A 21883-nucleotide genomic window follows, 5' to 3' on the forward strand; every position below is an offset into this window, starting at 1 on the left:
CATCATATTTTGTAATAAGATACTCATTTAATCTTATATTTTCTTAGACTTTTTTTTTATTTAAACACAACACGATCGTTTTTAGAGTGAACCATATTGTAACCGAAACCAGTGGCGTTATTAATCATTCTGCGCGCCGTCTCTCGTGTCCAAGTACCTTTATAATAATAAAATTAATAAAAAAATGTTTAAAAAAGAAATATATACCTTATCCATCCTTTTGGATCGCGGTCATATATTGATGGATCTGGACAACAATAGTGGAAGGGTTCTCGCAGAAGTCATATTCAATATAATAATATATATATATATATATATATATATTATTATGATTACCATTATTATTATTATTACAAAAAGAAGGTGCCCGTGTTTTGTTTGTCGGTCCGCATGGAGTAAAAAAAAAGAAAAGAGAACATTGTACAACGCCGTGTATTGCGGCCTTTTGTGTGCACAACCCTACTTCATGAAGAAATGTACTATATTGATCGAATAATTACCGGGCAAGTCACAATTATTAAATTACTAGGTATACGCCTTATGGCGTGGAGATGCACAAGACAGAGTATATGACTGTGGACAGGTGGCATACCCTTACAATTCGTTCCAAAAGTATTTTATTTCTATACTATGTATGTACGTCATCCTGTCTTTCCGTGTGTTTTCTTCATTAGGAAGGCCGCCCGTTATGCACGATACTCCCGAAGATATATACAATACACCGTCAGATGCTAATATATTTGGGTCAGACGTCATCCTTTCGAGAGGCAAACGCAAGGCGGCCGCTATTACTCGACACCCAATTTCTTAAGTTACAACTGTTTCAATCAAAAACACCCCACCTGGCGGCGACGGCGCGACGCGTTGCTCTCAAATAACGTTAATATTAAAAGATCCATATTACAGTAATGACTTCCTGTTAATACCTCTTGCTTTGTATAACTACTTAATGCACGAACAACACACAAATGGGGAGCTTGACTTGTTGGCCGCGTTGAGTAGAGTATAGTGTTTGGAAAACTAGTACTTAAATAGTATTATAGATTTTTAAATATACATTTGTTATTTTAATCGTATTGCAACTATGACATCATTGGCACATGTAGAGGGGGAATGGGGGTTGTTAAGGAGTACCGGATCTTTTAAAAACTTTCTCAGAATTTCGGTGAAAATTATAATCAACCTTACTACTGACGAGTTTAGTGGGATTTAAACTTCCCTAGGCCTCATGTAATCGCGGCAAAAATGATCATTTGTTATTATATTGTTTTGCCATTTTGAATCATCCCAAAAGTTATACCATGATAATTACTTGTCACGGAGATCTCGAAAACGAAATTCCAAAATACAGTTGTGTGTAATTTGTTGCACGCAGAGTCCGCAATCCCATGAGTTCTGATCAATTTCAACGTGTATAATATCTATCTGTATTTTTTGTTTTTATACCCGGGTTCTCTAATGATACACACTGCTGTGTGCAGCTATATTGAAAATCCAGTGGCTAGACGTCGTTTTCTTGGCTGCCTGGTGGTGTTCACGCGACCATAATATAATACGCACTATATAGTGGAAATCCATTTATCTGAATGGACGATGCTGAGGCGCCCTCTTGGTGGATCGCGTGCAACACGAATAGGCCGGGAGGAAACGCCGCCGATCGAGACATCCGATTATTTGTGATTGGAAAGAGAGAAATAAAAAAAATAAAAAATCTTTCGCCCGTCCATACACCTATACCGAAATCCCGTCTTAAGGCAATTTACCACCGTCGGTCGCAGGTGACCGGCAGCAGGTGTACTATCCTTCTGATATTATAATAACCCGTGGGATAATAATTATTATATTATTATTGTTTATTATTATTTTTTTTTTCCTCTCTCGAGCTCGCCGAGTGTATAATGTGTATAATAATATCTCCAGAAACCGGTACGCGGTGGTAACACGCGAGTCCGACCCCGAGTACGTCTTAAGTATATGTATATGTGTATTATACATGCATTTCGCGCAGACGTGTGTGCCCTCGGGAGGATGACCGGTACTGCAGCAGTGGTCTATGTGGACCTTTCGACCTTGGCGTGCGCCGAACAGGTGGTTGTAAAATGACTTTCCCCTTCTCCGAAAACGGCAACTTAAACCGACACGAGTCGGAGGGAGACAGCAATTCAATGGCGTGCAAAGGTCATGGAAAATATGAACTTTCATGTAAATAATGAAAATTAGATACAATGTCAATAATCTAACACAAAAATTAGGCAAATATAATGCCACAGCGCACAACTAAGTGCACTTTTTTTTTTCAAAAATCTATTTCTGTTTAGCAATAGCAATTGTTTCACGCTGTGCATACGAATTAAAAGTCAACGACCAACACTTTTAAAGCGCAAAAGAAATATTTCAAACCGATTATTACGGTAAAAATACATGAATGGTGATTTCTATACTTTAGTCCGTGGCCGGTAAACATTTATTTGTTTTCTACAATATTAACGAGACCTACTTTTGTACAACTATTATCTCTGATATACTAATATTATAGTATTATTCATGTAAAAATATTATACCCATCCGGATGTCTGGTCGGTTTTTACGATTTGAAATCAATTTCATAGTATATCTACATTATTATAATATTCATAAAGATTAAACACGCATAAAAAGTAAAGTGGCCCGTTTTTACGACTCGAGTGAGCTGGAGAAAACAGTTTGAGATGATATTTTATTAGGTATTTTTTTTTTAATGCTTTCGTTGATAACTCAATCTCGATAGTCCGTTGCCTACATTATTTCCTCGGGTATTTTTGCGTTTGTTAACGGTTTTGTTTATAATATCTCATTTTTTTTTTGTCTACAGGAAAAACCACACAAATGCACGCTGTGCGCGAAATCTTTCCCGACTCCCGGCGACCTTAAGTCTCACATGTACGTGCACAACGGATCGTGGCCGTTCAAGTGTCACATCTGCAACCGGGGATTCAGCAAGCACACAAATTTGAAAAACCATCTATTCCTGCACACCGGTAAGTGAGTTATTACGATTGGTTGTTAAATAAATAAATAAATAAATAGTCGATGTGTGACGTCAACTCGTTGAATAACCTAACGCGTATAGCAATTAAAACGTTATAAAACCAAATTTGTGTTATATATATATATATATATATATGTATAAGATGTTTGATAGTTTTGGCTAGTTTTTCGAAACGGCAATAATATAATATGAACTCCGTTGATAGGTGTAATTTAGTTGTGTTTTCTACAACGCACCCGTGTGTCGTTCTACAGGATTAGTGAAAGAGCTCATCGGTCGTGTAATAAAATAAAATATACACCGCGCAGTAGGCATATATTATGTACATATAGATATTAAAAAATATATATATCAGTATTGTGAGAACCGAAATTAACGATTTGCCATTTCGTTCGACGCGCTTATAATAATATGTACAGATTTGTATCGCGGACCAGCAGCTCGTTCGAAGAAATCTCGTTTTGAAAATCATTTCCAATCTAATATGTATATCTGATCGTTACGGTTCCCGCTCAAAGTTCTCTCCGTCCGTGTCTAATCCGCCCAAAGGATAATAACAATAATATAACTTTGCCATTACTGTTATTATTATTAAGCTTACATCGCGACCATCATGTGCGGAATGCAATCGGGTTTAATAGGAATTCGTGAAAACCACTCCTGATTACACTCGGGTTACACGTGTATAACGTGTTACACTATTAAATTAATTTATAGGGCTTTTATTTATAAAAAAAATAATAATAAAGAATATCGTATTAATTATATACGTGGTAAAAAATACCATTATTTGTTTGTTTTTAACAATAAATAATTACACTGGTCAACTAAAGTTAACTAATTGTTGAAAACCGATTATGTTAGGAACGTTGTTCACCATAGTAGAACTGATACTCGAATAATTTGTATACGAATAGTTTTGTTGTAATATGATTCTTTTAAGTTTTTCCAAAAATACAGTTTTCATAAACAAAAAATGAGGTTATACAAATTGGAGATGCATTTTTTACTTTAATGGTGTAAAATGCGTCTCCGTTGAGTTTTAAAAGTAATTTCTCCACAAATATATTATCAAAACTTGTAAAGAGTAATTTTTACACTTTTTTGACATTATTCAATAACCACTTAACTCGACAAACTTTATATTGGAAAACAAAACTACTTTGAATGAAAAAAGTTAGTCAATGTATATGTAAAAAGTGTGTTTAACATTAAATTTTACTGATAGTAGCTGTAGCACAAAAACTAGGTAGATAGGTATTTAAAAACATTTAGTTAGCACAGGAAGGTGCTAACAAGGAAGTGTCACAACTCACAGACGTTTTGTAGCTGGTGTAACAGTCTACTGCACTTGCCATCAAAATACTTTAGATCCGCCGCATTGGGTGATTCGCATTTATCATTTTCCAAGATCATCGCAGACTTGCGCCAACAGTTACAATACCGTCCGCAAAGTATAAATATACACTTAAAACTGTCTGAAATTATGACTACGACGTTTTTGGACCGGAGGCGATTGTTCTTTTTTCTTCTTCACAAATATTGTACTTAAACGTGCACACATAAAATAATAACGATAATAATGTAACCGTTCCAGGTAGGCGGTCGTCCGGACGGGATTTCTGGGTCCTCGGTCTCGAGTCTTTCTGGTTCTTTTTTTTTCCTCTTCTCATATTAATCCCGCGTTAATGGAATTCGTGTTTTCGCCTCCCATTGCACGTCACATCGAATGCGCTTCGGGGGCCGACCCCGAAGTGACGAGACCTGGCCCAGCCGTTATTATCAGTACCTACTACACACACTGTACATAATATAAAGTATATAATATACACGTAGGTCGATCGGCGGCGAGCTGGCAACAGTAGCTCTACAGCACCCGTCAATATAAATACCGACCGAGAGAGAGAGAGAGAATGATGTGTACTTAGAGACGCATCGGCTACCGGACTTTGATGGTATTAAAAAAATGGGTATTTTTTTTTTTTTACAATCTTCTTCTTCGTATTTTTCCGATTAGCATAATAACAATAAAGTATACATCGAATTCGGCGGACCGAAGAACATAATATTATAACCGTACTGAATGTGTCAAGTATCCGGTGAGACACGAACGGGTATGTGCTGTGAATTCCAGCTATACTTAGGGGTAGGTACAAGTATACGGTGTATTGTGTTCGTTTCGATAATTCGATATCGTCCTCGGATAAGAAAAATATAGCGTTTATAATGATTATTTAACGAACAAAATCGTATACAGTTGCGCCAACGTTTTAATGTATACATATTAAGTGTATATGTGTATATATATGGAAAAATATAACAATGATACATTACAGCACTTAAAAAAACGTTCAACTTGGCAATGCGAGTGCGGTAATAAAAAATAAACGCTTGCACTTGTTTTAACAGATTAACGCCAAGTTAATGCGCCGTTTTACTTTTATTTTTTTAACTGCGACTCTTAATCACTTAATATCGAGATTCTGGATCGTTAATTATTTCTGATTTTTTTATTTTTTTTACATAATTTACAAACAAAACCAGTTTGATATTTTAAACCGGCGTACACCGTGTGAACGAATATAATATACGTTTAAAGAAACCAGTGTCTTTGGTTCGTACTAGATCATAATATTTTATACACCCATATATTCCAAGATTTGGAGCTTTTTTTTCGTTCAGCATCCTTTGTTTCCGGTGTTTACCGATCCACGTCAGCTTTGAAATTAATTTATTAATGTTGTTAAATTTATAATATTACTTACAGTAATACATTTCAACCATAACTTTAACGCCTGTGTATTTGATTGAAAAATAATAATAATTGTCGCGATATTTTTTTTAATACTGTCAGTACACTAATATTAATATTAATTAAATATTACACAACACGTACTTCAGTACTGTTTCCTGGATAGGTGTTATTATAGTTATTACTGTATATCTATAACCCGTGCGAAAATTATGATCAATTACTGTATTAACACCATACCTACCTACGGTTGATGGTCCTATTGTTTGGTTTCATTGGCTATTATGGATTAACATAATATTTATTATAATAATATTATATTATATGCATGATAATGTTATGCACGGCGTATCTGTGTTAAGTAATCCGGGAAGTTGACACCGTATATCTACATACCATACGCCGATTATAATAATTACAATAATTAACCGTGCGTGCAATGAATAAAATATGCTATTATAATATTGCGAAAACGGTATTGAACTTGATTTTATAATAATGTATAAAAAAAATACAAGCGATTCCATCACTGAATGTCATACTATAGCCACCGCGATGTATGCCCGCTGGCTTTACAATTGCAATAGTATCAAGTGTGGGTGTACATGTTGTTTTTTTACTGCATTGCTCGCCTATAAATCGGACCTTGACACTGCGTTGGGCTGTTGAGGTCGTTTACACACTTATTGTACCTAAAATAATTATTCAGCGATAAATGAATTATTAATTAAATAACCAACAGCCAGAGTTAATCATCGCTGGTTAACACATTATTCAAGTAAAAGTTATTTAAATAATTTAATTATTCAGATATATTTTTTTTAATATTATTTAAATATTTTGCGTTTTTTAAATATATTAAGTAATTATATTTTAAAACATTATTTCTTGTAAATATACTACATTTAGAAAATATATAAAACCTGTATCCTGCATAGGAAGACAATGTTTTATTCGAAAAACTTTCAAAATGATAATTCGGACAAATTGTGAAAAAATTATTCAAATAACGTTTTCTTCGAATAAAAATTTGCACAACTCTGCGGCGAAGAAGATCGCAGCCGTTGTCAAAGCCGGACAATTTTTTTTTAATTTACAACATGCCATTTAGACGGGTATAACATAATGTTATTATGTTATTAAACTACACTTAACTTCGACTGCCATAGTATAATAATATTACCATTGGCGGCACATGTATACTTTATTACTTTATCAACGCGATAATTCCACACCGTATTTATCGATAGCAATAACAATAACAATTAGTGTCGTTGAGATTTTCCGCTCATCTTATAATATTTCGGAATTAACACAATACATTAATGTACCGTTACGCAGCATCGGGTTTAACCGATATTTATATATATATATATTATTGCCCGACGGGTCGTCTATAAATCCAGTCGGTCTTAAGCTGGTCAAGTCCGAAATCCAGCTATAGCACAGTTTATAGGGGTTAATAAACACAAGGTCTTTCGCCGGTTCGTCTTAACCGAAACGACGTCTCTCTACTACAATATTATAATAATGTAATATTATCATACCTATTACCATATACTATATACCTACTAAAAAATTAAGACGCTAGTTTGATTCTATTAAGTCGTTAACTGTTGTGATTTCTTGTTTTATTTTTATTTCTTTATACGTTTCCCAAAAACAAATTCGCCTATAATATAATCGTACATGCCGGGCTATAAAAACCTAACCAGTTTAAAAGACAATAAAACCCAAATATTATTCAGTGTCACGGTAAAAACGTCTTCGATACATAAATTGATAATCTTTTTTTTTTCCCACCAACTTTAACTCATACTTGCCGGCACAACCCGTTTGGAACAATCTTGCCGGCAGATACTAGCAGTCTCAATTAACTACTATATAACTATACTAACCGTCGTCTGAGAATGAAAAAGTTCTGACTAGCTGATCAAGAGAGCTTTTTTTTTAAGTCATGTACTAAAAAGATTTTTTTTTTACAATTCTGACATTTACAATCTATTGAGTGATAAAACAAATTTATGACAATTAAACACTTTATTAGAATGTTAGAATTCATGTCCGGTTTTTTTCGTTAAACATTTTAATTAGTAATATTCCATAATACTATAATGTATTAGGCTAAACGTGCAACATGTGTGAATAGAATATTGAAAACATATCGGCAATCAGTGCGATGTATCATATTTAATAAAATAAAATAAAAACACTCCCAAACAATTAACAAAAATAATATATACTTAAATATAATAATATTTCTCTCAAACGAGTACAATATTATACCTACAACGTGTGTAATCGATTTAATTGCGACCCATACACGGGTACAGTACCCCAAATAATAATAATTTCCAATTTCAATTTTTTTTGTTGTTATATTTTAATGATGTTCTTTGATTAAAAAAAAAACACGTAATGTACTATACTCGAACCGCTCGACGGTTAATGGTAAGTTAGCCGCGGTGCAACGCCGTCGTCGTCCCTCGCCACCGCCGACAACGTGCTCCCCCCTGTGGTGCCCTCCTACCGTATACCGTGTTATTCCTTCTAAACGTTATAAAAAAAAAAATAATAATAAGGTGTCTGCAAGATCATTAATCTCACAAACACCTCGACTCCAAACAGTTACCCCAGCAACATCATCCATACACCAGCTATTATACGTATATATACAATATGTATAAGGCTTGTACGCGATTTCAATCGTCCAAGACGATCTCGCTAAACGAAATTTTGTGTTTCAAATTGTGTACTACCGCGGTTGAAAATAAATTATCTTGTTTTGTTGTTTTTCTCGGCCGCATTCTTTTGAGTATAAAAAAAAAAAACAACAACACACCTATCTATAATAGAAGTCTCGTCCACTCCAATAATATTGCTGCACGTGAGAAATAAAATTACCACTTTTAGAATTTATACACTGTACTATACAATTAATTAAATTACCCGTCGAAGGTATCACCTCTCAAATCACTGTTGCCCTATTTAAATTGCAAGTTATTATTTTTTTTATCTATTTCGCAGAGTCCAGAGTAGTCATTTATCGGTTTCTGCGCGCTTTTTCGGGCGGACCAATTAGGTTTTTTTTTTACTATGTCATATCGAAACGATTTTTAGCCTATATAAAAAAAAATTGTAATAACGATTAAATACCGGACACGAAGCGTACCTACCTATGTATGTATATAATATATAGATCCGACTCGTCTACGCGCACCTTAAGCGCTCCGGACACGAGACCAATTATTAAAAGTGCACACTTATATAAAATGTATAGCTGTTGTAATGTATCTCTCTACATTTCACACTCACACACACACACATAATAACAAACAACAAGCGCTGGCCGATGTTATACGAGCCGGTTGATTGCAACGATGATTTACAACCGGTTTACTCTTTGGCTATTCCCATTAGCCCCGGCTACCTTATATTATCATTATTATACGACTACTGCCTTATGGGGGCCGTCACCTCTTATATATTATTATATATGTTGAACTTGAAACTCGGCTGCTGCCGACCACTGCTTTGCCAATGTACATATTAATTTCTTTTTAACCGTAAACATATGTTTGTATATTATTATATTTTACCGTGAACTTGAGAGTTTTACATATTTTCTGCGCGCCTAATGCAAATCCATATGGTAATAATAATATTATATTAGACGAACGCTGCCGTAGTGCGGTCCGTATTTATTATTATTGTCTTGTAATTATAATTATCCGAATGTAATTTGTGACGCTATTATGATCAATATTTTAACCGACAAAAAGAATGGCCGTTATCCGTGATAAATAAATTCAAAACCCGCCGGATGACTTTTTTCTCACAAGCCGCTTTATATAGATTTTGTTGTTTTAACACTCTCCGCCCGTTGTTAACGCGTTCGGTTTAAGAAATGTTCTATATTATAATTCTGTGTTTTAACATACACATCGAGTTCGTCTTGCTTGAAAGTTTGCTACAATATTGTACAAAAAAAAAAATACCATTCGGTAACTTTTTGCAAATCAATCCTCTTCTTCGACTTTTTTTTTTAACAAGACTCTGACAATGTCACATAGCTATATCAGTACCTATAGGGGATGGGGCAGAAACTATCTTCAAACTCATTGGCCCAAATTAAGAAGGGGCTTGGGATATTAAAATCAGTGCTGTTTGAACTTCAGTGCTCCACCTACATGTCATCTCGACATTCATTTAATTTCCGTTTCCCCTTCGCGATCCAATCGTTTCGTAGTACCTATATGGGGAATAAAAAGGTAACATAGACCCTCGTCGATGGTCCAGTGCGATTTACAACGCTCAATCGACCCGTTGCGTTGGTTTGTCACGCCCGAAAACAACCGTAATAACTAAAAAAAAAAAAACAAAGGGGAAAAAGATACAATTTTTAAGGAACGTTTCGTCCGCGAGGGATGCGTGCGAACCCGGGCGTTTCATTCAAGAAGAAACCGTGGACGGCGGATGTTATTTTTCATACCTACAAATAATATTATTATTATTATTATCATTATTATTGGAACAACCGTAATTTCTTCAAGAACAAACGGCAACGGCAGATGTTTACCGCCGACACGCACAACACAACACATCCCGATTCCCGATTAACCCGTGACTGGAGTGCTTGAAAAAAATTGTATATTCTTTCATTCTACGACGGTAATGATTCTGGCGATACACAAACATATTATATACCTGTTTAATATATATATATATATATTTCGGTAGTTGTAAATCGCGGGTCAAAAAACGCGTTCGGGTGTACCGAAACATATTGTGCCCCAACACACACACATCAGATGTGTGGGAGACTTTGACGGCAGGCAGAGAGCAGTGTCTTTAGAGTTAAGACCGGGTACCACCGGTGAATTTTTTAGTTTTTTTTTTCCGCTTCGGGTAGTATTGTTTCGTGTGTTCTCCGAGTATTAGCCACGGCGCTGACGAATAATAACAATAATAATTGAACGCCGTCGCCCCGACACCTTTATAATAATAATAATAATAAACCACGTCTGTAGCCCTGAGGATTATTGTGTGTGTGTGTGTATACATATATTTATTTGTAAGTAGTCGGTAGAGATAATACACAAACGGTCTCCTTCGCCTTTGCCCGGGGGCGTTGACGTTGCTTACCGTTTCGGCGCCACCGAAACGCCATGCCGCCGCGGATCATCCTCGTCTATGGTTTTCTATTCCAATTTCCAACACACAAAGTCCGATTGATAGAAGAAGAAGAAGACGACGACAACAACAACGGCGACTTAGAATATTATTATTATTATTATTATTATCGTTATACTATTATTATATGCTATGGTAACCGTCCGATGGAATCCGGCGATGAACTCCGCGTGTCTCCTCCGTGCCCCTTGGGCATCCCTCCGCCTCAGTGTCACGCGAATACGCCTTAAGGACCCAAAATCCTAATGTATACAATATATATATATATATATTTGTGGCGTGGGAACTTCGACAGAACCGCGACCTTGCCAAAGCCCGGGCGGCACTGTTCGTTTGTATGACCGCGAGTGACAGCCAAGTATACCTAGATGTAGCAGGTATCGAAATTTAAATGCAATATTGTAAAATGGAACTACGGAATAAAAAACGAATCAAATTAAATTCAGTTGCCTAGAATTAAAATCAAAGCTATGCAAATTTATAACGTGTAAACTATACATAATGATATTCTATTCCGTTTGCAAATTTTAAGCCGGTTCGGTCTTGGCGCAAAGACATAAATATTTCTTTTGTATAATGAAAATAGAACACAATAATGCTTAATATAATAATCATTGGCGGAGATTAGAGAAGAGGAGTTTCTAAAAACCTTAAAACTTAGAATTAGTGTAAACTACATTTAATGTATTAATTTTGAAAAGTACTAATTTGAAGTTCTAAGGTTTTTAATATCCCCCCTCCTAATCGCCGCCAGTGATAATAGTATTTTATGGAATGAACCAATTTCTACGATAAAGACAATCTTGGTTGTCCTTATCTTTATGTTTAAACCAAAATTATATATATTTTTTTAATCTAAATCTAATCACACTGCGATTAGACTTAATAATATAGAGACGATTTCATTCGGGTTTCCTTTGAACTTACCGCAACGATGAAAAACTATAATATATAAGTTATAACTCAATTTGTCCGAATCCGAGTGTTACTCATACCTACTTCTATTTTGCTGTTTTGCATAGTAGTCTCGACTCGAGTTTTAACGGCGCTACTATTATAATAATTTATACTAGCGCCAAAAAACAGAGTTCGACGCTGTATTTTATTTATTATATTTTTTCCTACACAGTTCGGTGTTTTTATAGTACCTACCTAATTATTATTATTAACATAGTTATTGCTATATCCTCGAATCGATTATGCGCGTCGTCCCGAACGAATGGGTTTAATGCCGCGGTGGTATGTGTTTACAAAACTTCTTTTCCTCGAGAAATACCTCATCGGTGGCGGTAGCTCCGGAGAGCCGGTCGCGGACCATAAAACGATTTGATGTTTTCATCAGGTTACCGGACACCGGGTAGTAAATTCGATATTTTACGGGCGCCATTACGGTAATAACCGCATCGCCGTACCGGTCGGGTCTTGTATAAGCGCCGCACGACGTTTTCTTATTTTCTCAGCCGCATGTACAAGAACAGCAACGACGTTGCCGACCGTTGAATCTCAAGGCGATCGCCCTTCGTCGGTGGTGATATACTCGAGGAAGCCAGAAGATTATCGCGGGTCGCTTTCGATATTGGAACGAATAATAACAACATGTATAACCGACGACGACGACGGTAATAATAATAAAAAAATACGTCCCGCGTGTGTTATGTATATATTCGTCGAATTTTTTTATAATATAGGTACAGTTTACACGCGGACCGAGAAAAAAAACCCATTATAATATACTTCGGGTGCTCTCCGACAAGAATTCCCGATTAAGGCCTCCGGGTTGTAGTAAACCAGTTGACATGAGCCTCTGTGGATTTCGTTCTCACACATACAGTGCGCACTGCCACCGCCTGGACCACATTAGGTATTCATGATCCATTTAGTCAGCACGACCCGTGGCCGTTTAATTATCTCATCGTGTATTATAATATACATTATGGCCCCTGCCGGATACGACGCGTTTCTACGTTTTATCTTCTTCTACTTCTATTTCTTCTTAGGCTTAGCCTGAGTATTAATACTACCGAATACGCACAAGCGCTTCGATATTATACAACTATATTCGTTACCGTTTTCTCGACGTTGTTCCCACGACACGTTCTGGACGGCCGTTTAAGTCGCCGCAGTAGCCGACCGGCTAAGTATATGGTTCGCCACTGTCCTATCGTCAACTCTTGGTGGTTTAAAAAGAAAATTCGGCTTTTGGAGGGAACGGGTTAGAAAGTTTGCCTAGTGGGAAGAAACGTGTCACTGGCATGTGCTAGGAAAAAAAAATCACCCGCTGTCTTCGATGCGAAATCCAAAAAAAAACTAAAGCATTGGCGTTGACTTATGTATACACCATTAACGTTTTGTAAAGCCAGTTTACGCAGCAACAAGTAATAAACTTGTCCAAAACGTTTATAGTCAAAATTTCAGCTTGTCATTCGGCACAAGCGTGTTGTTTACTGTGGGGCTTTTTCGAATTTCGACCTACTTTTAGGTATACTTACTACGAATGTCGTAGTTGGGGAGGGGGAGGCGGCGCGGTGGACGAGGGGTTCTTACCACTTGGTCTAAGTATAAGTCGTTGGCAAAATATTTTATCTAGAAAGTTTCGGTCAAATTGCCCAAATACTAGTTATTCAAGCACACTGGTTGCATCTGCCGGTTGCCACGAATAGCCACAAAAACAAATCTAGGCGTTGTAAAACCGATATTATATCGGTTAAAAAAATTCCCTATTACAATCAGCCACGTTGTCGCGGTGTATATCTTAAAACGTCCAAACTTGTCAGCCTATCGAATTTACAGGTTGGTTATTTTTTTTTTAACGCGCCCGATAAAGGCGAATCGTGTAAGTGTAAAAAGTGAATAATTATTACCATCGGACCCGTGCGCCTTGTTAACATTTAATGTGTCCTCTGTGGATTGCGTGTGCGTTATACTCTAAGAAGTATCAGCTGCTATAACTGCACACTGGGCACGTGCCTCGTATATGAGACCTATGTAATGTATGATGTTTTTAAGTCAACGGGACAGGTGAATGTGTGCCGGCCAAAGACGATTGGGCAGGTGCCCCAGAGGACGCGAAGAGTGCAACTAGATTAGTATCTCTTGGGCTAAACCGCTAGTTAAAAATGTTCATAAAAACAACAACGGTGTTCTTCTTTTTCCCTTTTTTTTTTTATCTTTTCGTTTTCTCAGTACACCGCTGGCTATTGGCGTTTACCACCGGTCTCCGTTTCATAAATACAAATAAAATGTGCTCGAATGGATTAACTCCAATTTTTTTTATTTTTAACGATCCGTACCATTTGTTTTCCACCGAGAAGTCATCGCACCTGCTCCGGTGATTGTAAAAAAAGAATTACTAAAAACCGCGTTTGTGAAAAACCATTGTTTGACTATGCTCGGTCGTGTCCTACATCCGGCGTTGCAATTTATTTGCAACGGATCGCCAAAATATGATACAAGTGCAGTATAAGTAATATAATCACAGTTGTATTGTTTCCAGCGACACGTTTGTGGGCGAACAAGAGAGAGGTATAATATAAAAGTAATAATTATTAGGGTTATATTATTATATGAAGTGTCTGTTTGTATTGAACTTGTGCCCGGACAAAGAACGCGTACCGCGGTAGACGAATTATAAAACGGCATCGAGGCTGAGTATTTTGTGTTGACAAATAACCTAATTAAGTACGAGTGCCGGAGAAAGAAAATACAAAGAAATAATACAACCGCCGGTGGCACGAACAAAAAAAAGGGATATTTCTATTTAACAAGCTGAATGACATAATGATAATAATTATGTGATGGTCGCTTTGTTTGCAACGTTACTGACAGTCGTCGAGCGAATAATATTAGATATTAGTTTCATTCGAGGAACGACCACGGAATAAATAAAAGCAGAAGGGTAAAAAAAGTGACAAACGTTTTGTAATAGACCTATTTAGCATTCCGCGTTGTACCTATCTGTACACAACTAAAAATAATAATGTATAGACATAACATTATAGTGGCGTAAACGTTAAGAAGATGATGATAAGTATCTTCCCCGTGTTAATTTTTATCAGTGTCTGGGGCCTGGACCGACCACCGAACGGTTCTTTTCTTCCACAGAGTTAGGTAAATCATTAAGGAATCGCTCGTTTTTATGACCACTCAAATGTGCAGGGGTTTAGATACGACCCGAGGCAAAGTCTTCATATATATTGGCGTGCAGAAATTACGGCCGAGTGTTTATGTATGTACATGTATAATATATCGGGTGCAGCATTGGCAAAGACCTTCGGAGTTGGTGCGATAGGTATATAATATAATAGATTGTTGTATACCTAACTTAATACACGGTAATAATAATACGGTCGGTCGTAAAATAAATAAGCCGTACGCGGTTCGTGACCGGTAGGTAAGTAATCGTGATTGTTTAGGATCCAAATGAGCTAATCAACGCGAGTACACGACCGGTGTACAATACAATATGGTTACAACTGACAATAATACCTAATAATAATATAACAAGATATCGAAGTATAAAAACTAAGTACAAATTCGGTGCAAGCTGATGCGCGCTGACCAATACACACATCAAATATAGCTGCAATATGGCTTCAGTCGTACAGCATGGATAATAATATATTATACAATATACTCTATGTAGTGGATTTCGATCAAAATAAAAGCGCGGGTGGTGGTTTATTATAATATGTTGTCGACGATATTGTGTTCGTGTGTTTTTTTAACGTTCCCAATTACCGTGAAAAAAACAATAAGGCGGCCGCTCCGAAATGCTACACGTCTCGTTGTTTCATTGTGTTATGTTTATACTTGGACCAAACAAACCGTGAATTATGTGCTCGATTAATCAACCACATTGGCCGATGATGACGGACGGGGATCTTCAGTGAGATATTCCCATACGTCTACATGCGTTACAATGTCCAAAGGTAACACGGGCAAAGCCCACGCTGTGGTGTACAAAAATACAGTACCAAACAAAAAAATAAAAAATTGCCATTTTTATGGTTTTCTCAAGAGGAGGACGTCGTATGCCCATCTATTAAGGAGTTGGGTATAGGCAATTTTTTGCAAAATCTTAACTTAAAACTGAACTAATAATTACACATCACAGGTTAACCACCTGTGATGTGTAATTATTAGTTCAGTATTTGGGACTCTTTTTTGGTAGTCAATTTATTTTTCGGACAATCAAAAAATAAAAATCATCTTAACATAGCTATTACACATATTCTCTATTATATGGACTAAATAATAATTTCTGGTTAAAGTTCAAATCTACAAAATTACAATTATCGCCTACGAAAATCTAAATAAGTCCTAAATTTATCAATAGTCTTATTGTTAGTAGTGTTCTATTTTCGTTTAAATGATATCAGCTACTGTTGCGGTATTGTATGGGCGACTTGGAATAATTTTCAAGTAAATTTCAAAACAACGCGTTGCAAACAATTGAAAAATAAAATTGTATGACACAATTGCATTGCAAACTGATTATTATAACATATTTAGCTTGGTGCATACATAGTAGATACACATTGCGAATTGTAACCGTATATTATTATATTCTTTCCGGTGTTGTAACCGAGTTAAGAGAAAAGAAGCCAACTCGAATGATGGGATTTTTTTTTTTTTTTGTAAATATTTATCCATTACCCCCTAAAGCGATTCGACAGGATATTTTCCTGGTAGTTAAACTTTGTAACAACACGGCGGGTAATTCATCACTGTCCATTATGCTGTGCAGTTGCAGGTTTGTGTATTATATTATTATATGCCTACCTACTGCCGGTCACTCGATAATGACAACTGTTTTATTAGGTGTATCTTATGGTCGAGTTACGTCGGTCGGACAAATTATTTTATACGACCAAAGCGGAGTGCGCTGATAGAAAATTATCGAGCTCGTCATTAAAACGCTGATACGCCTCGTTCGGGGAAAATTGTTTCATAGTGTTTTTTTTTTCCTCTCTTTATACTTACGGTGCCTACGTACATACTTGGTGCGTATACCTACACCGGCTACTTCCTGGTCGTTAAAGTCATCAGATATATTACCACCGTCGGGATATCGCCGCCCATACATATTATTTTCTCATTAAGTCGTTACGGAATCGCTACAACGATTACCTATGGCCGCTATGGTCGGGGCCACTCAACGGTGCCGTCAACGATGATTCTGATGAGTCTTTTCAAAAACCGACCGAGCCATATAACAATAATAATACAATATCATAATAATATTATTGCGTACAATTGAATTCACTGGCTGCGATGGTCAGTGTCGTCGTCGAGAAGCGCCTAGAAATTTGTTAACCGGCTTTGTGTCAATATGTGGTCCAATTATTATTATTGTCGTGCGGATGATAAACGGCGACCGGTCCACGGCTATATTATAGTCACACCACAGCCATTTAAGTATCCCGCCGATCGACAGTGCCGTCCATCATGTCGTTGAGCATAATATATATATATATATATATATATATATATATAAAGCAAGACACGCGATACCTTATGGGCGACCGACGGTGGTGTAAATCACGGTTACCGTTTTCTTGGATAGATCCTATTATACAGCTTTGTTGAAAACGTTTAAAAACAACCAAATATACTCGATACAAATAATTTGTTGGGTTTGGAAGTTTTTGGTTTTGTTTGTAGGTATAGTACCAAAATTGTGTACTAAAAAATGTTGGTGGCGATTTTGCCAAGTGGGATCGATATTATTCGTTCTGGTCGCCAGCAATACTTTTGTCGGGAAGAAGCTGTTTGTCTCGTCGCAATCGACCCTGTTCTAAAACGGTTTCGAGCAAGACAGAATTGCATAAGACATAAGCGCGGCGTGTGACCCCTCGGCGTGTTCAAATTAATTATATTTTTGTAAATAAATAAAAAATAAAACATCCGACATATTATTACTATCGCGCCGGCAATAGTATAACGTTACAACGTCTAGACCGGTTCAATCTTATATGTGCGCGTTATTTCTTCTCTCGTTCGCCCCGAACTGCGGCCAAAGTCATTTGTCATGTGTCCTAAACGCCCGGCCGACATGTTCCGTCTTAGTCACAACCGATTCGATACTCATCACAGGACGTGTGTTTAATTATTATGTCGTCGATACGGATCGTCTGCACGCGGGCAAACCGGTTCCAAATATTCTGGAATTGTCGAGCACCGCATAGGTAATATAGCTGCTGGTGTACCCGAGCCATGGGCGATTGCTGGTTTTTTTAACGGTGGTCTCCTCGGACGGTGAAAATCACTGTGGACAATATGGTCGACCGCGTGCGACAGACGGGATAAGTCCCATTGAACTTCACAGTTAATCAATTATAGCGTAATGTATAATACAGCTAGTCGATAATAATAATGTTATGCGCTGTACGGTGTTTAAGAACAAAATCTTTACTCAATATGTTGCCTTTTTTTTTATCTATTATTCTAACCAAACTACTATGTTATATTATACTATATTAGATAATTTTCAGACGCATTATTGCGGTAAAACGCATATTTTGCCCAAACCCTTGGCGTTCTCCTATACCTACTGATACTTTAATCCTGGCTGAATTCAACACTCATTCGTATACTTAATGTGTTTATACTTGTATTTATATGCTCTTGCACTACCAGTGAACTCAACTTAGGGGGTATTCATTTATTTTATTGTTTAACAAACACCACCCACAGTCTACAGAACAAACGAAGGGCAATATTCCAAAAATTGGCAAAAATTCTAATTGAATTTTTTTCATGCTTTTTACACACTGCTGTATAACTTAAGTTTGAAAAGTTTTTCCTCGACGGTAACTCTTGTATTAGGTACGAGAACTACGAATTTTGGAATATTTTGAAAATCATTACAAATGAAAAATATTCACAATTCCCCTGAAAATAGTAGGTATAATAAATTAGGCAATAGCTGTTATTAATAAATACAATTTTGGAATTTCGACACTATCTCGCGTCAGGGTCGTCTTAGGGTGTCTTAAGGGTAAATATGGTACGGTATGATTGTACGGAAAACAATTATTGCAATGAGGAAAAACAAGGCTGCGATATTTTTTGTTGTCGTTTTTATGAAAATGTATAAAGTTCATTTTCTCGCGGTCCGTGCGAATAAACAATAGTTATTCCTTCAGGACGCGCGCGTGTGCCGAACGATGTGGCGATAAAGACAAACGATGTCTCTGTTATCATTTTCCTCCCGGTTGTGCAGCACGACGACCCACACGATAACTATAATATGGTCATTCGGTTGGCGTTACACTCATTTTGCCGCCATAATACACATATTATATTGTGTAGGTACCCTACCGAAGACCACTACCGTTTCCGTGCGGGTTTCTCGGCCGGGAGATCACGCGTTCGTGCCGTCCAGAACTTGACCGAACAACAGACGAGAGGGGGGGGGGGTTATGTGCCTACTGTGTGAGTGTGTCCGTGTACGTTACCATATCCCGTATATAGATGATAATATAATAATAATAATAATAATGTGTCGGTCGAGTATCGGCTCAATGTATCTGCGGTAGTATACTAGCCGTGCGGTGGCGGCGGGCGGAGGAAAGCCAAGAAGAAGCACGAAAAGGAGAGATAGAGAAGTAAATTTATATACTATATAAAGAGATGGTAAAGTCTTCTGTTCGTGTTTCTGTCCACTATATATATATATATATATATATATATATATATACGACGACGGGCATACTGTAACAAGAGCAACGCACCGTGGCGGCTCGCTGGAAGAAAGGAAGAAAGAAAAAAATTATTTTTCTTCTGGATATAATAATATATATATATATATCAATCGCAGGAGCCCCGTGAGTAAATTAACTTGTAATTGCCGGCGGTTCATTAACATAAACACGGTCGTGCACCACACTTATCTACCGCTTATATCACTATATGCTCTGCATCCCATATACGCATATATAGAGTACATGTACACCCTATATAGGTTATTGTATTGGTCGGCACTGATTTACGTGACACGACCCGGGGACACGATGGGTAATTATTTAAATTATTTATCCGTGTTACGCCGGAAGGAATGTATTTTGTTGGAGATGGTGACCTTTATATGGTCTGCGTTTGATTTTATTTCGCATATATTATAGACATTTTTGCTACCGAAAGAATAGACTTACTAAAAACAGCCCAATCCTAATACCACAGCACCACAGTATTGATTATATCCGACCGTAAGATAACGTTATGTTCCGAACAGAAGAGTAGAGACCATTATTCTAGAGTAAGACCATTATTCATCACGGTTGATTTCATTTGACTCAAGTATTTGTCCAAATCCTGATCCCTTTAATATCCTTGATCCCCTCTCGGTTCCAACTATTACTGCTATAATTGATTTCCATCTGACCGCTGGTTGCACTATTTGATGACTCTTTTATGAGTCTGCCATTTTGTCTATTTTCGAAATCTTCGGGGGAAAGGGTGATTTCATCATAAGATTTGTATTTAGGTAAAAAAAAAAATCTATAACAAAGCGTTTAAAATGTATAACTGAAATTGTGTAAATAGTTTTACCGGCAAGTATAATAAGAATTAAATTATGCGAAATGCCCACAAAAATGCTTGTTGAACGCACTAGAAAAATTGTGCAAATTTCCTTTTTTTTAGTATTTATAAAAAATATTGAAAGTTTTAGAAAAATTCCAACAACAAGTGAAAATTGTTCAATTAACTTCACATCCCCGACGGACTTATACGTTTTTAAAAATGTATTTCGTTAGCTTACCAGTATTTTTGTTAGATTATTCAAAAATTGATAAACTTATACTATTAATTTGATAAATAAAATATTTTGGTTAAGCGTAAACTCTATAGAGACATTCTACTCTTATTACAAAATGTGGTTTATATTTTAATTAGTGTAACACGTGAACAAGAGGGTTATTATTTCGGATCTGTTGTAGTATAGTAACCGCGAGTGAAGTTTTTTTTATAAAAAAAAAAAAGGGGGGATTGAACTTGTTTGTATGTATGCAGGTGGCACGTGGACCTCTTTCTGTACAACACCTGTCTTCAACTTGACCCGACGATAATAATTGCCGGTATTCAAATGACCGTAACCCGAAGGGCTTTTATGCACAATAATTCAAAAACATTTTAACATGTTCATTACCAGTTTATTATGCATTGAAGGCAGGTACAAAATAAAAACCAAAATTTATCGCCTTATATTTTGTTTGTCGCTCGATTAACTCCGGTACGGTAAACCTAATCACGTTTACCCGGCAGCTGTACCTACCTACTTTGATCAGTGGTCGGTAGTAAACTTCTTACGTACACTTTGCCAATATTTTGTCTTATATCTGATACATTCGTCTTGGGTTGCGTTGACTAATGACAAAAGCTGTGTCTGGATTTATTTTTCTAGATTTTCCCTCTATCTTCCCCTTCTGCACGACCCACGTGGCTACCGGGCCCGCGCAAGTATCTGGTAGCAACAGCTATACAAATTATGTGGTTCGAACATTGGAGTAGAGGGAATGGGGGGAGGGAAGAAACCCGTTCTCCCCTCGGAATAATAATTATCGTAATTTAGTTACAGTACCGGCAATTGGACCTGTTCTTGTGTTTTTTCTCTCTTTCTTTACTCTCCTTCGTTCTTGTATTATATTATTTTTTTTATTTTTTAATGAAATGTTATTCCCAACCGTATGCGTACCTAGTGTACATAATATGCGCCTGTATATAAATTATGTAAAACCGAGTAAAAACATAACATCATATACGAATAAGCCTCGGGTTGTTGCGTTTCAAAGGTCAAGAACGGTCGGGCCGTTGTGCCACTGGTCGACGATTTAAATTTCTACACTAACGTGATAACAATAATAATAGTAAGTAGTACATACACATCATTCTGAATGGAACCAAAAAAA

At 36.7% G+C, this 21883-nt stretch overlaps 1 protein-coding gene across 2 annotated transcripts in view; it reads left to right on the top strand.

Annotated features, from left to right (window-relative positions):
• Positions 1–21883, top strand: part of LOC126846929 (zinc finger protein 235-like) — a 65403-nt gene that overhangs the window by 38265 nt on the left and 5255 nt on the right. Inside the window, exon 6 of one of the 2 annotated variants that reach the window (XM_050586827.1) lies at positions 2852–3017. In XM_050586827.1, the coding sequence (XP_050442784.1) occupies positions 2852–3017 (166 nt within the window). Of the gene's footprint in view, positions 1–2851; positions 3022–21883 lie in introns of both variants that reach the window. The other variant, XM_050586828.1, reaches the window with a different exon arrangement.

This window comes from Adelges cooleyi, unplaced genomic scaffold, assembly GCF_023614345.1.
Source record: "Adelges cooleyi isolate 19-005CV unplaced genomic scaffold, UGA_ACOO_1.1 ACOO_flye_CR_arks_rails_tigmint_CR_PRNA_9, whole genome shotgun sequence".
NCBI classification, from domain to species: domain Eukaryota; kingdom Metazoa; phylum Arthropoda; class Insecta; order Hemiptera; family Adelgidae; genus Adelges; species Adelges cooleyi.